Source organism: Bos taurus, chromosome 5 (genome assembly GCF_002263795.3).
Source record: "Bos taurus isolate L1 Dominette 01449 registration number 42190680 breed Hereford chromosome 5, ARS-UCD2.0, whole genome shotgun sequence".
In the NCBI taxonomy this organism is placed as follows: Eukaryota; Metazoa; Chordata; class Mammalia; order Artiodactyla; family Bovidae; genus Bos; species Bos taurus.
This window is the reverse complement of record NC_037332.1, coordinates 30,035,679-30,048,268: the sequence shown is the minus strand read 5'-3', so window position 1 is coordinate 30,048,268 and position 12,590 is coordinate 30,035,679. Positions and strand designations below refer to the sequence as shown.

The 12,590-nt window shown below is 43.2% G+C and overlaps 1 protein-coding gene across 1 annotated transcript; it reads right to left on the bottom strand.

Annotated features, from left to right (window-relative positions):
- Nucleotides 1-550: 550 nt before the first annotated feature.
- Nucleotides 551-6,034, bottom strand: BCDIN3D (BCDIN3 domain containing RNA methyltransferase). The gene is made up of 2 exons (NM_001075216.1): nucleotides 5,801-6,034; nucleotides 551-1,860 (listed from the first exon to the last, which is right to left on the bottom strand). The coding sequence occupies exons 1-2, from the start codon at nucleotides 6,032-6,034 to the stop codon at nucleotides 1,216-1,218; spliced, it is 879 nt and encodes a 292-aa protein (NP_001068684.1). The 3' UTR covers nucleotides 551-1,215.
- Between the last annotated feature and the right edge of the window lie 6,556 nt (nucleotides 6,035-12,590).

Below are 12,590 nucleotides of genomic sequence, written 5' to 3'. Positions count from 1 at the left end.
CAAATTCCTTAGTAGGAACTTTTCCTAACTTCTTCAAGAGGTCCAACCTCTAATTGGTGGTTCAGACTCTCGTTCCCTTTTCCTCCCTCTTATAACATCAACTCTGAAAACAGGATCTTAGGGATTTTTAAACTCATCAAACCAGTTTCCCTTCTTAGCTAGGTGTTTTGTTTTTCTATCTTCTCTCCACCAAATCTGTTTCTACCTTCCACTTTCCCTTGGAATAGACTCATGGATGTTTTAAAAATTGACACCTGTCAGATATCAGTGACACCTGTTTCATAGCACAGATGCTACAGCCAGCCAACTCCAGGCTGCATTTAGTATACGCTTCCCTGCGAATATTCCCATCCCCATAGTGGTATGTACCTCCATGCTGGTGTGCTTTGGCAGAGGTCCCTGACAAAAAAGTCCAAAATTTACTTACTCACTGGCATGTTTTCTGCTTTGAGCTTGGGTGAGGTTCTTTTTCTTGAGCTGAAACCTCCAGGGGAAGAGTGGTTAAAGGCATAAGTTTCTTTTCTACTCCAGATTCACAGGGTATTCTCAATCATACTCAAGTCACTTTTATTATATATAATTGTATATACTGTATACAATCCCACTTCATTCATTTCATTTGTACCAGTTGAATTTTGAGTTCATGATTTAAATCTTTTAAACACTTTGTAAATGCTAGTCAATGTATCTTGGCTAATACTGTATCTGTGACTGCCATGCTCAGCCTGGGCGTGCTGGAAACTTGACCTGCTCTGGAAAGATATTTTTCCTACCAAAGCTCTCCTTTAGACAGGCCAGTGACTTTTCTTTCCAGACTGTATTGTGAGGTTTTGCCTCATAGACAGGATAAGTCTAGAAGAAAGCCTGAAGAAGGCAGATCAGATTCAAGTAGCCCAGGGAACAGACACATTCTAAGGCTAACCTTGTCTAAGTTTTCCTAAATAATCACCAAAAGCAGCCCCTTCCATATCCCAGAAGCACTTTCTCTAGGTTACCTCCTGCCAGACAGCCCAGGTCATTGCCCCTCAGACAGTCTCCTCAGGGATCATCCCCCAAAATGGGGAACAGATAATAATTTGTTTAGTTCCATGTCCCAGAAACAAAACTTCTGCCAGGTTTGGAGGCTGCCTAACTACCAGGAGTTAAGGAGAATGAACTTAATTTTTATATAAAACTCTTTCAATATCTCTATCCTGGTCTTACCGCCCTCCCATCTCACTCTCTCCAGAATCTTATTCTGTTCCTTTCTTTTCCTTCTTCTATCAGCGACTCAGGGATCGGATGAGTCTCTGTGGCTTGTTTTGTCCTGAAGAGCAGAAGGCTTCGGTCCCATTTGGTGTTGCCAAAGCAGCATACTAATTCCATGCCATGGTCCTGGGTCAAGATCTGCACAATCTGGCTGGCCATATCACCTCGGATGGCCAGGGAGCGGAAGTGGTCAAAATCATGGAGGCCCAGCTTCCGGAGACGCCTTGCAGCTGCCCGGTAACACTTCCAGGGCTGTGGCTCCACGAGGAGGTAGCGGCATAGGGAAGAAAGGTGGGCCAGGAATTCCCACAGGCCTTGGTCCCCATGGTTCAGGTGAATCCACATGGTTACTGACATGCAGAAGCCAATATCAAAAACTGAGCGTCCAAACTGGCTCAAAAAAGAGCTCAGGAGAACTTTCCGGGTCCTTTGATTCATGAAGTCCAGGGTAATAAAAGTCAAACCATCAGGAAAAGGGCATTCTTTTTCAGCTCGTTCCACCAGGACTGGATCTATGTCACAGCAGAGGAGATGGAGTTCTCTTGAGGCATCTAAGCAGGTCTCCCCATCATGTAGGGAAAGGAAATGTTTGTATAGAGCCACACTCAGATCCTAGAGGAATCCAAAAGAGCTTTGTCATTGCGGCTCTCAACCAGTGAATGGAAGAGAAACCTGTATCTCTTAGACTCTCACTGAATCACCTACTCCTAGCTTTATGGGATGTAAGGTTCTTAAACTATAGCCTAAGGAGGTTGCCCCCCAAAGTTTTCCACAGAGCCCTCCAGGGGTCTCAGGCTGTAATGCATCATCTCTATACCTTCCTGATACTGATGGGTTGCATGGTTGAAAGTTATAGCCCAATGGATGCAGCAAAGGAGTCCAGAGCTGTATTTTCCAGCTTAAGTAACATGCTTTTTTTTTTTTTTTGAGTATCTCATACCCCAGGGAGGAGCAAATATTTAGGAGGCATAATAACCATGCTCCCTGCCAGGAAGGTGAGGAAGAGAGCAAGCACCATCTCATAAAAATCTACTTCTCAGACTTGTGGTTGGGAAAGTCTGGATTGCAAAAAGTCCTCATTCAGCCTTCACTCTGCATCTTCAGTTTTACTACATGTCTTACACTTCACCACCCCCTTTTGAGACTTACTCTGCTTTTGTATCCATTATCCCCAAAAGTCACTGCAGACCTCCTTCTAGCTAAATCCAATTATTTGTGATTTTCATCACCTTAGCACCTTTTTGACTCTTAAGTCACTATCTCCTTTCTCTAACTTTGACTTCTATAACCATTATAACTAACTCAAATTTGTGTTCTAATCTGTTTTTTCCAAGGCATTTTTCTATTCACTACCTCATTTGCTCTGTGCAACAATCCTATGAGGATAATATATAAGGCCTTCGTGCAGGTGAAGAAAGTGTATCTGGAAACAACCCAGATGTCCAATAATAGTAGCAGGGATTAAGATGGTATACCAGATAGCAATTAAAAAGGAAGGAATTCAGCTTAGTGCAGCAACATGGATGACTCACGCAAACACATAATGCCGAATAAAAAAGCAGGACACAAAAAGAAAATATATGGCAAGCTTCCATTTATATGAAGTTTGAAAATGTATAAAATTAAACTACATTGTTTAGGGATACAAAAATAGTAAGCTATAAAAAAAGCAAGGAAACAATAATAATAAAAGTTGAGCTCTCTGGGTAGAGAGGGGGGTTTATGAGCAGGGAAAGGCATATGGGAGACTTCTTGGGTGGCTGACATTTTATTCTTGATACAGACACTAGTCATCAAAGTTTCTGCTTTATAATAATTCATAAAGTGTGAATTTGTTTTGTGCACTGTTCTCTATGTGTGGCGTAGTTCACACACACACAAAAAAGACCCCTGTATTTTAAAAATTATGGTTCACAGGGCAGTCCAATGTCACATGGTTATTACATGGCAAGATTTAGGCAACATTAAGGTCTTTACTCCATAACAGGCATCTCATACTTTAGTAGGCATTCACATCACCTAGGGATCTTACTAAAATAAAAATGTTAAATTAGTAGATCTGGGTTGGGAACTGAGATTCTGTATTTCTGATAAGCTTCCAAGTTATGCTGATGCTATAGTTCAAGGACCACATTTTAAGTAGGAAGATTCTATAGTATTCTGCTTAAAAATTTCTTCCTCTCTCTGTATTTATTTGTTTCCCTCCTCCTAGCTGATCTTGGGTGTATCAGATTAAAAAAAAATCTTTTGACCATGCATGCATGGCATGTCGGACCTTAGTTCCTTGACCAAGGATCAAACCCGTGCCCCCTGCACTGGTAGACTCTTAAACCACTGGACCACCAGGGAAGTCCTGGGTGTATCCCATGTTTGATCAGTCATTTTCATCACATCAGTCCCTCCTCTAAGACATCTCTTAATACTCTCCATCCTTATTTCTTGAATCTTAGAGTCCCCAGGAAGCTTAAAAAAAAAATACAGACTCAAGGTCTCAATCCCCAAGTGTCTGATTCAGTAGGTCTAGAGTAAGGCCTAGTTATTAAGATTTAAACAAAGTAGCCCCCAAATTATGGCACATCTATACAAAAAAATATTATGAAGCTACTAAAAAAGAATGTAGTGACATGAGTGATCTCCAAATTACTAAATGAAGACCAAGATGCAAAACAGTGTGCTATTATTTGTAAAACTAGAAGAGGTGAGATATTTATACATACACAGATGTCTGTGTACACATAGGCCACATACTCAAGAAACTATAAATTGCAGTTGCCCTTGTGTACAGGAAGAGGCTTTCCTGTTGCTCAGACATAAAGAATCTGCCTGCAGTGCAGGAGACCTAAGTTCAATCCCTGGGTCGGGAAGATCCCCTGCAGAAGGAAATGGCCACCCACTCCAGTAGTCCTGCCTGGAGAATTCCATGGACAGGCTTAGGAGCCTGGCAGGCTACAGTCCACAGTCACTCAGACACGACTGAGTGACTATCATCATAGGAAGAGGAGGATGTAGGGTCAGGAGTAGAGACTTGCTATGTATCCCTTTGTATTTTGAATTGGGCGGGGGCGGGGGGGGGGGGTCTTGCTGCTGCTACTGCTGCTAAGTTGCTTCAGTCGTGTCCGACTCTGTGCGACCCCATAGACAGCAGCCCATCAGGCTCTGCCGTCCCTGGGATTCTCCAGGCGAGAACACTGGAGTGGGTTGCCATTGCCTTCTCCACTGCGTGAAAGTGAAAAGTGAAAGTGAAGTCGCTCAGTTGCGGCCGACCGGTAGCGACCCCATGGGCTGCAGCCTACCAGGCTCCTCCATCCATGGGATTTTCTAGGCAAGAGTACTGGAGTGGGGTGCTATTGCCTTCTCCGGGGGGGGGTCTTATCAAGTATTAATACAAGAATCTTTTCTTAAGTGCAAAATAATAAACTCCCTAAATATATAGCCAAGTTTAGGAACCACTGCCCTAGTTAACTGCAACCATGTCTTGGCTCCTAAGGTGCACATATAGCACTTTCAACTTTAAAATCTATTGTGGTTTCCTAATGCCTTTCCTGAAACCTCAAATCTTATATCCAGTTTCTCTTTTCCACTGCTTTCCCCCTCTGATTTCATATATCATCACAGAAGAGAAATGTCTGCAAAGGATAGTCAGACACCCATCTCTACTCATTCCAGCCTTTAGCCTGTGTCCAAATGTAAGCCCCCCCCCTGCCCCGCTCCTATTTACCAGCTGTGTCCCTACAGCCCTCAACCTTCTACTAAAGTCTCTTCTGCCTAAGGCCAGAAACAGGGTAAAATTTTCCTTACCCCTTCCCCTCCTGGTCTGGAAAGGAGTGACGGTACTAACTTTGTGAAGCATCTGTAATCATAGGGTCAGAATGCCTGCTCCTCTAGGATATCCTAGTTACTACAAATAGGTGTTAGAGAGACGCTCCGCTGTTTTGCTTGTGGTCTGACTATAATCATTCTTATGCCTAAGAATACTTTGTGGTAAGAAAATGTGGCAAAGCCTTCCTCTAACAGGATGCTTTATTTTCTTTCTCGATCTTCTCCACTGTCCTCAGCCAATTGATTGCTTTTAAAATATCCACTTGGCTCTGCACTGTTTCACACTTTTCTTAATTTCACGCATGATTCTGTCACCCCCAGCTCATCTCATCCAGTAAACCAATCCCAACTCCACGCTTCAAACGTGAGTCTCAGGCAGCCCCCCTCTCTTCGAGCAAGTCGCCAGCCACGCTGGACAGGAGGCAACAGCCGGAAGCCCAGACACTTTGGCCCTGCCCACCCGGGGTTCGGTCGAGACGCTGCAAGTGCGGAGGCGGGGCGCAGGAATTCCGAACGTACTTGAAAATGATTCCTCCCCCAGATTCCTAAGAGAGATGGTGTTAGGACCCCGAGGGTCCTGTAGCAGCAGCGAGGGGTCGAACGCTAAACCTTTAAACTCATTTTGGGAACGCTGTGAGGGGTGTAATACCACGCCCAGGCCGAAAGTCCAGAGGACTTGAAAGCTGCCAACCTCTCGGCTCAACCGACGTCCGATCCCTCCCCCGGCACTCACCCCGGAGTTACACCCCACGTCGAGCCCCAGGATCGGCCTTGTCTCGGGACTCTGAGGGAAGAGCCGGCGAAGCAGCTCCGGGGGTAGGAGGCGGAGCCGTTGCTCTGGAGGGTGGAAGCGGGAATAATGAGGGAAATTTCCGAACGGGGCTGCCCCGGGTTCCAGAACGCGCGGTTTCTCTTCCGCCGCGGTCTTCTCAACGCCCCCCGTGGCCTGCTCCGTGGACGCCGCCATTAGTCTCAGTCTGGCCTCTGAGTCCCCTCGGAACCGGAAATCTTGAACCTTCAGGCCGCCCGGGCTCCAGCGCGCTTGCGCTGAACGGCAAAGGGACTGAGTATAAAGGCGGCCTCCCATGGGTGAGAGCGGGAATAGGGGGTTTGCGTTGCCTCGTGGCATCATCGCCATAACCTAGGAGGTGGTTAGTAATATTATTCTGTTTTTTGTGCGTGAGAAACAAGCGCAGAGAGATTGAATGACTTGCTGAAGCCAACGGTCTACCCAGAACAAGGCATTTATTGGGATTTGGAAATCTATTTTGGTCTAACTTCCTTCCTTTACAAATGCATAAAGTGAGACCCAGAGATTAGAAATTACTTGCTTAAGGTCGCACGGGAATATATGACCCAAGAACTTGCACCCGTTCATCCTGTGATTCCAGGAAAGGGTAGCTAGAAACTGTTGGTCACTTGAGGTGCCAGAAGACCCAGATAGCCCAGCCTGCCACGTGGGTCAGGTGGACAGGGGCAACTGGAGACTGTGAGCTCTTGAGAGGTAAGGACTATGCCTTAAGAGCCAGTACATAAGAGGGCTTAACAAACGCCAGACATTTTTCTAAACCTTTTACAGGTAATTTGTTTAATCCTCACACCAACCCTGTGAAAAAAGAACCATAACTAATATCCTTTTTATATAGGTGAGAACATTGAGGGACCACAAAGTTAGTAATTTGTCCAAAATGAAACAGTTAGAAATGATAGCACCAGGATTTGAACCCAGGTACTTTGGTTCTGGAGGTTGTATTTGCAACCATTATGTTGTTCTCAACCTGAATCCCCTTTTTGTTCAGTTGCTCACTCATGTTGGACTGTTTGCAACCCCATGGACTGCAACATGCCAGGCTTCCCTGTCCTTCACTGTCTCCCCGAGTTTGCTCAAACTCATGTCCATTGAGTGGATGATGCCATCCAACCATCTCATTCTCTGTTGCCTTCACCTCCTGCCCTCAATCTTCTCCAGCATCAGTCTTTTCCAATGAGTTGGCTCTTTGCATCAGGTGGCCAAAATATTGGGGCTTCAGCTTCAGCATCAGTCCTTCCAATGAATATTCAGGACTGATTTCCTTTAGGATTGACTGGTTTGATCTTGCTGTCCAAGGGACTTTCAAGAGTCTTCCCCAACGCCACAGTTCAAAAGCATGAATTCTTCAGTGCTCAGCCTTCTTTATGGTCCAACTCTCACATCTGTGCATGACTACTGGAAAAACCATAGTTTTGAGTATATGGACCTTCATCAGCCAAGTGATGTCTCTGCTTTTTAATGTATTGTCTATGTTTGTCATAGCTTTTTTTCAAGGAGCAAGTGTCTTTTAATTTCATAGCTGCAGTCACCATCTGCAGTGATTTTGGAGCCCAAGAAAATAGTCTGTCACTGTTTCCATTGTTTCCCTCTATTTGCTATGAAGTGATGGGACTGGATCCATGATCTTAGTTTTTTATATGTTGAGTTTTAAGCCAGATTTTTCACCTTTCATCAAAAGGCTCTTTAGTTCCTCTTTGTTTTCTGCCATTCAGGTGGTGTCATCTGCATATCTGAGGTTATTTTTATTTCTCCCAGCAATCTTGATTCCAGCTTGTGATTCATCTAGCCTGGCATTTCATATGATGTACTCTCACTGCAGATAGTAATTGCAGCCGTGAAATTAAAAGATGCGTAGTCCTTGGAAGGAAAGTTATGACCAACCTCGATAGCATATTCAAAAGCAGAGACATTACTTTGCCAACAAAGGTCCGTCTAGTCAAGGCTATGGTTTTTCCAGTGGTCATGTATGAATGTGAGAGTTGGACTGTGAAGAGAGCTGAGCGCTGAAGAATTGATGCTTTTGAACTGTGGTGTTGGAGAAGATTCTTGAGAGTCCCTTGGACTGCAAGGAGATCCAACCAGTCCGTTCTAAAGGAGATCGGTCCTAGGTGTTCTTTGGAAGGAATGATGCTAAAGCTGAAACTCCAGTACTTTGGCCACCTCATGTGAAGAGTTGACTCATTGGAAAAGACTCTGATGCTGGGAGGGATTGGGGGCAGGAGGAGAAGGGGACGACAGAGGATGAGATGGCTGGATGGCATCACCAACTCGATGGACGTGAGTCTGAGTGAACTCCAGGAGTTGGTGATGGACAGGGAGGCCTGGTGTGCTGCAGTTCATGGGGTCGCAAAGAGTCAGACATGACTGAGCAACTGAACTGAACTGAACTCTGCATATAAGTTAAATAATCAGGGTGGCAATATACAGCCTTGATGTACTCCTTTCCCAGTTTTGAAACAGTCTGTTTTTCCATGTCTGGTTCTAACTGTTGCTTCTTGACCTGCATACAGGTTTCTCAGGAGGCAGGTAAGGTGGTCTGGTATTCCCAACTCTTAAAGAATTTTTCACAGTTTGTTGTGATCCACACAGTCAAAGGCTTTAGTGTAGTCAATGAAGCAGAAGTAGATGTTTTTCTGGAATTCTCTTGCTTTTTCTGTGATCCATTGGATGTTGGCAATTTGATCTCTGGTTCTTCTGCCTTTTCTAAATCCAGCTGTGTATCTGTAAGTTCTTGGTTCATGTATTGCTGAATCCTAGCTTGGAGGATTTTGAGCATAATCTTGCTAGCAGGTGAAATGAGTGCAACTGTATGATACTTTGAACATTCTTTGGCATTACCCTTCTTTGAGATTGGAATAAAAACTGACCTTTTCCAGTCCTGTGACCACTGCTTAGTTTTCCAAGTTTGCTGGCATACTGAGTGCAGCACTTTAACACGATTAAATCTTTTAGGATTTGAAATAGCTCAGCTGGGATTCCATCACCTCCACTAGCTTTGTTTGTAGTAATGCTTCTTAAGGCCCACTTGACTTCACTTCAGGATGACTGGCTCTAGGTAAGTGACTGCATGATTGTGGTTATCCAGGTCATTAAGACCTTTTTTTGGTACAGTTCTTCTGTGTATTCTTGCCACCACTTCTTAATCTCTTCTGCTTCTGTTAGGTCCTTACCATTTCTGTCCTTTATTGTGCCCATATTTGCATGAAATGTTCCCTTGTTATCTCTAATTTTCTTGAAGAGATCTCTAGTCTTTCCCATTCTGTTGTTTTCCTCTATTTCTTTGCACTGCTTACTTAAGAAGGCTTTATTATCTCTCCTTGCTGTTCTTTAGAACGCTGCATTCAGGTGGGTATATCTTTCCCTTTCTCCTATGCCTACCATAATGCCTGGCCCAAGATGCTTAATAAGTGTTGAATGAAAACTCAGTATCAACAAATGATATTGGGAAGACTGGATATTCATATGCAAAAAGATGAAAGTGGATCCTTATACAAAAATCAACTCAAAATGGGTTAAGGACTTAAATGTAAGACCTGAAACTACAACAGCAAGGAAAAAAATCACAGGGGAAAGACTTCAAGACTGATTTCGGTAATGATTTCATAGATATGATGTCAAGAGCACAGACAACAAAAGCAAAAATAGACAATTGGAGCTATATCAAATTAAAAACTTCTATACAGCAACAGAAACCATTAACAGTGAAAAGGTAACCTATGGAGTGGAGGAAAATATTTCCCAAGCTACTTATCTGATAAGGGATTAATTTCTAAAATATATAAGGAACTCCTACAAATCAAACAAAGCTAGTGGAGGTGATGGAATTCCAGTTGACCTATTTCAAATCCTGAAAGATGATGCTGTGAAAGTGCTACACTCAGTATGCCAACAAATTTGGAAAATGCAGCAGTGGCCACAGGACTGGAAAAGGTCAGTTTTCATTCCAGTCCCTAAAAAGGCAATGCCAAAGAATACTCAAACTACCGCACAATTGCCCTCATCTCACATGCTAGTAAAGTAATGCTCAAAATTCTCCAAGCCAGGCTTCAACAGTACGTGAACCAAGAACTTCCAGATGTTCAAGCTGGTATTGGAAAAGACAGAGGAACCAGAGACCAAATTGCCAACATCCGCTGGATCATGGAAAAAGCAAGAGAGTTCCAGAAAAACATCTATTTCTGCTTTATTGACTATGCCAAAGCCTTTGACTGTGTGGATCACCACAAACTGTGGAAAATTCCTAAAGAGATGGGAATACCAGTCCACCTGACCTGCCTCTTGAGAAATCTGTGTGCAGGTCAGGAAGCAACAGTTAGAACTGGACAAGGAACAACAGACTGGTTCCAAATCAGGAAAGGCGTACGTCAAGGCTGTATATTTTCATGCTGCTTATTTAACTGATATGCAGGTACATCATGAGAAACACTGGACTGGATGAAACACAAGCTGGAATCAAGATTTCCGGGAGAAATATCAATAACCTCAGATATGCAGATGACGTCACCCTTATGGCAGAAAGCGAAGAAGAACTAAAGAGCCTCTTGATGAAAGTGAAAGAGGAGAGTGAAAATGTTGGCTTAAAACTCAACATTCAGAAAAATAAGATTATGGCATCTGGTCCCATCACTCCATGGCAAATAGATGGAGAACAAATAGATGTTTCTAGTGAAAACATTTTTATTTTTGGGGGCTCCAAAATCATTGCACATGGTGACTGCAGCCATGAAATTAAAAGATACTTGCTCCTTGGAAGAAAAGCTATGACCAACCTAGAGAATATATTAAAAAGCAGAGACATCTCTTTATCAACAAAGGTCCATCTAGTCAAGGCTATGGTTTTTCCAGTGGTCATGTATGGATGTGAGAGTTGGACTATAAAGAAAGCTGAGCGCCAAAGAATTGATGCTTTTGAATTGTGGTGTTGGAGAAGACTCTTGAGAGTCCCTTGGACTGCAAGGAGATCCAACCAGTTCATCCTAAAGGAAATCAGTCCTGAATGTACATTGGAAGGACTGATGATGAAGCTGAAACTCCAATACTTTAGCCACCTGATGCGAAGAACCGACTCATTGGAAAAGACCCTGATGCTGGGAAAGATTGAAGGCAGGAGAAGGGGGCAACAGGGGATGAGATGGTTGGATGGCATCACCAACTCAATGAACATGAGTTTGAATAAACTTCGGGAGTTGGTGATGGACAGGGAGGCCTGGCATGCTACAGTCCATGGGGTTTCAAAGAGTCGGACACGACTGAGCAACTGAACTGAACTGAAGTGAATAAATCAAAACCAAAAAAAAAAAAAAAGACTTAGTAACTTGATTTTTTAAATGGGCAAAGGACTTGAACAGACATTTTTTCCAAAGGAGGACATACAAATGGCCAACAGGTATATGAAAAGATGCTCAACTAGTCATTGGAGAAATGCATATCAAAATCACAATGAGATATCACCTCACGACTATTTAGGATGGCTATTATGAAAACAAAAACAAAAGACAGGAGCTATTGGCAAAGATGTGGACAGAGTGGAATGCTTGTGCATTATTGGTGGAAATGTAAAATGGTGCAGCCTCCATGACAAACAGTATGGATGTTCCTCGAAGAATTAAAAATAAAACTACCACATGATGCCCACAATCCCATTTCTGGGTATTTATCCAAAAGAATTGAAATTAGGATCTTGGAGAGAGATTAGTGCTCACATTCTCATTGTGACACTATTCACAATAGCCAAGATGTGGACATGACTTAAATGTCCATCTACAGATTAATAGATAAAAGAAATGTTAATATACATACAATAGAATATTATTGATCTTAAAAAAGAAGGAGGCTCTACCATATGCGACAAAAGGGATGAACCTTGAGGACATTCTGTTGTTGAGTCGCTAAGTCGTGTCCGACTCTTTGAGACCCCCATGAACTGCAGCACACTGAGCTCCTCTGTCCTTCACCATCTCCCAGAGTTTGCTCAAATCATGTTCGTTGAGTCAGTAATGCTATATAACCATCTCATCCTTTGCTTTCCCCCTTCTTCTTTTGCCTTCAATCTTTCCCAGCATCAGGGTCTTTTCTAATGAGTCAGTTCTTCACATCAGGTGGCCAAATGATTGGCACTTCAGCTTCAGTCCTTCAAATGAATATTCAGGGTTGACTGCCTGTAGGATTGACTGGTTTGATCTCCTTGCAGTTCAAGGGACTCTCAAGAGGACATTATGCTAAGTGAAATAAGCCAGTCATAGAAGGACAGTTACTGCATGATTCCACTTACATAAGGTATCCAAAATCAAACCCATAGAAAGAGAGAATAGTATGGTAGTTGCCAAGGGCTGGGGTGAGGGAAAGCAGGAGTGGCTAGTCACTGGTATAAAGTTTGAGGTATGCAAAATGAATAAGTTCTAGAGATCTGTTGTACAACATTGTGTCTATAGATAGCAATATTGTACTGTACAATTAAAAACTGGTTTCAGGGACCTCCCTGGTGGGTCCAGTGGTTAAGGCTCCATGCTTCCAGTGCAGGGCATGAGGTTTCAATCCCTGGTCAGAGAACTAAGATCCTACATGCCACATGGTGTGGCCAAAAAATTAAAATAAAAATGAGTCTTAAAACCAAAAATGAAATAAAATATTTTAAAAACCCTGATCTAATGGGGTGTGATGTGGGTTAGTCTCTCAGTTGTATTCCACTCTTTGCGGCCTCATGGACTATAGT

Coding starts and splice junctions, on each gene's coding strand:
- BCDIN3D (NM_001075216.1), bottom strand. CDS start 6,034: ATGGCGGCGTCCACGGAGCAGGCCACGGGGGGCGTTGAGAAGACCGCG. Junction 1,861..5,800: donor ACGTGGGGTGTAACTCCGGG/GTGAGTGCCGGG, acceptor GGATTCCTCTAG/GATCTGAGTGTGGCTCTATA.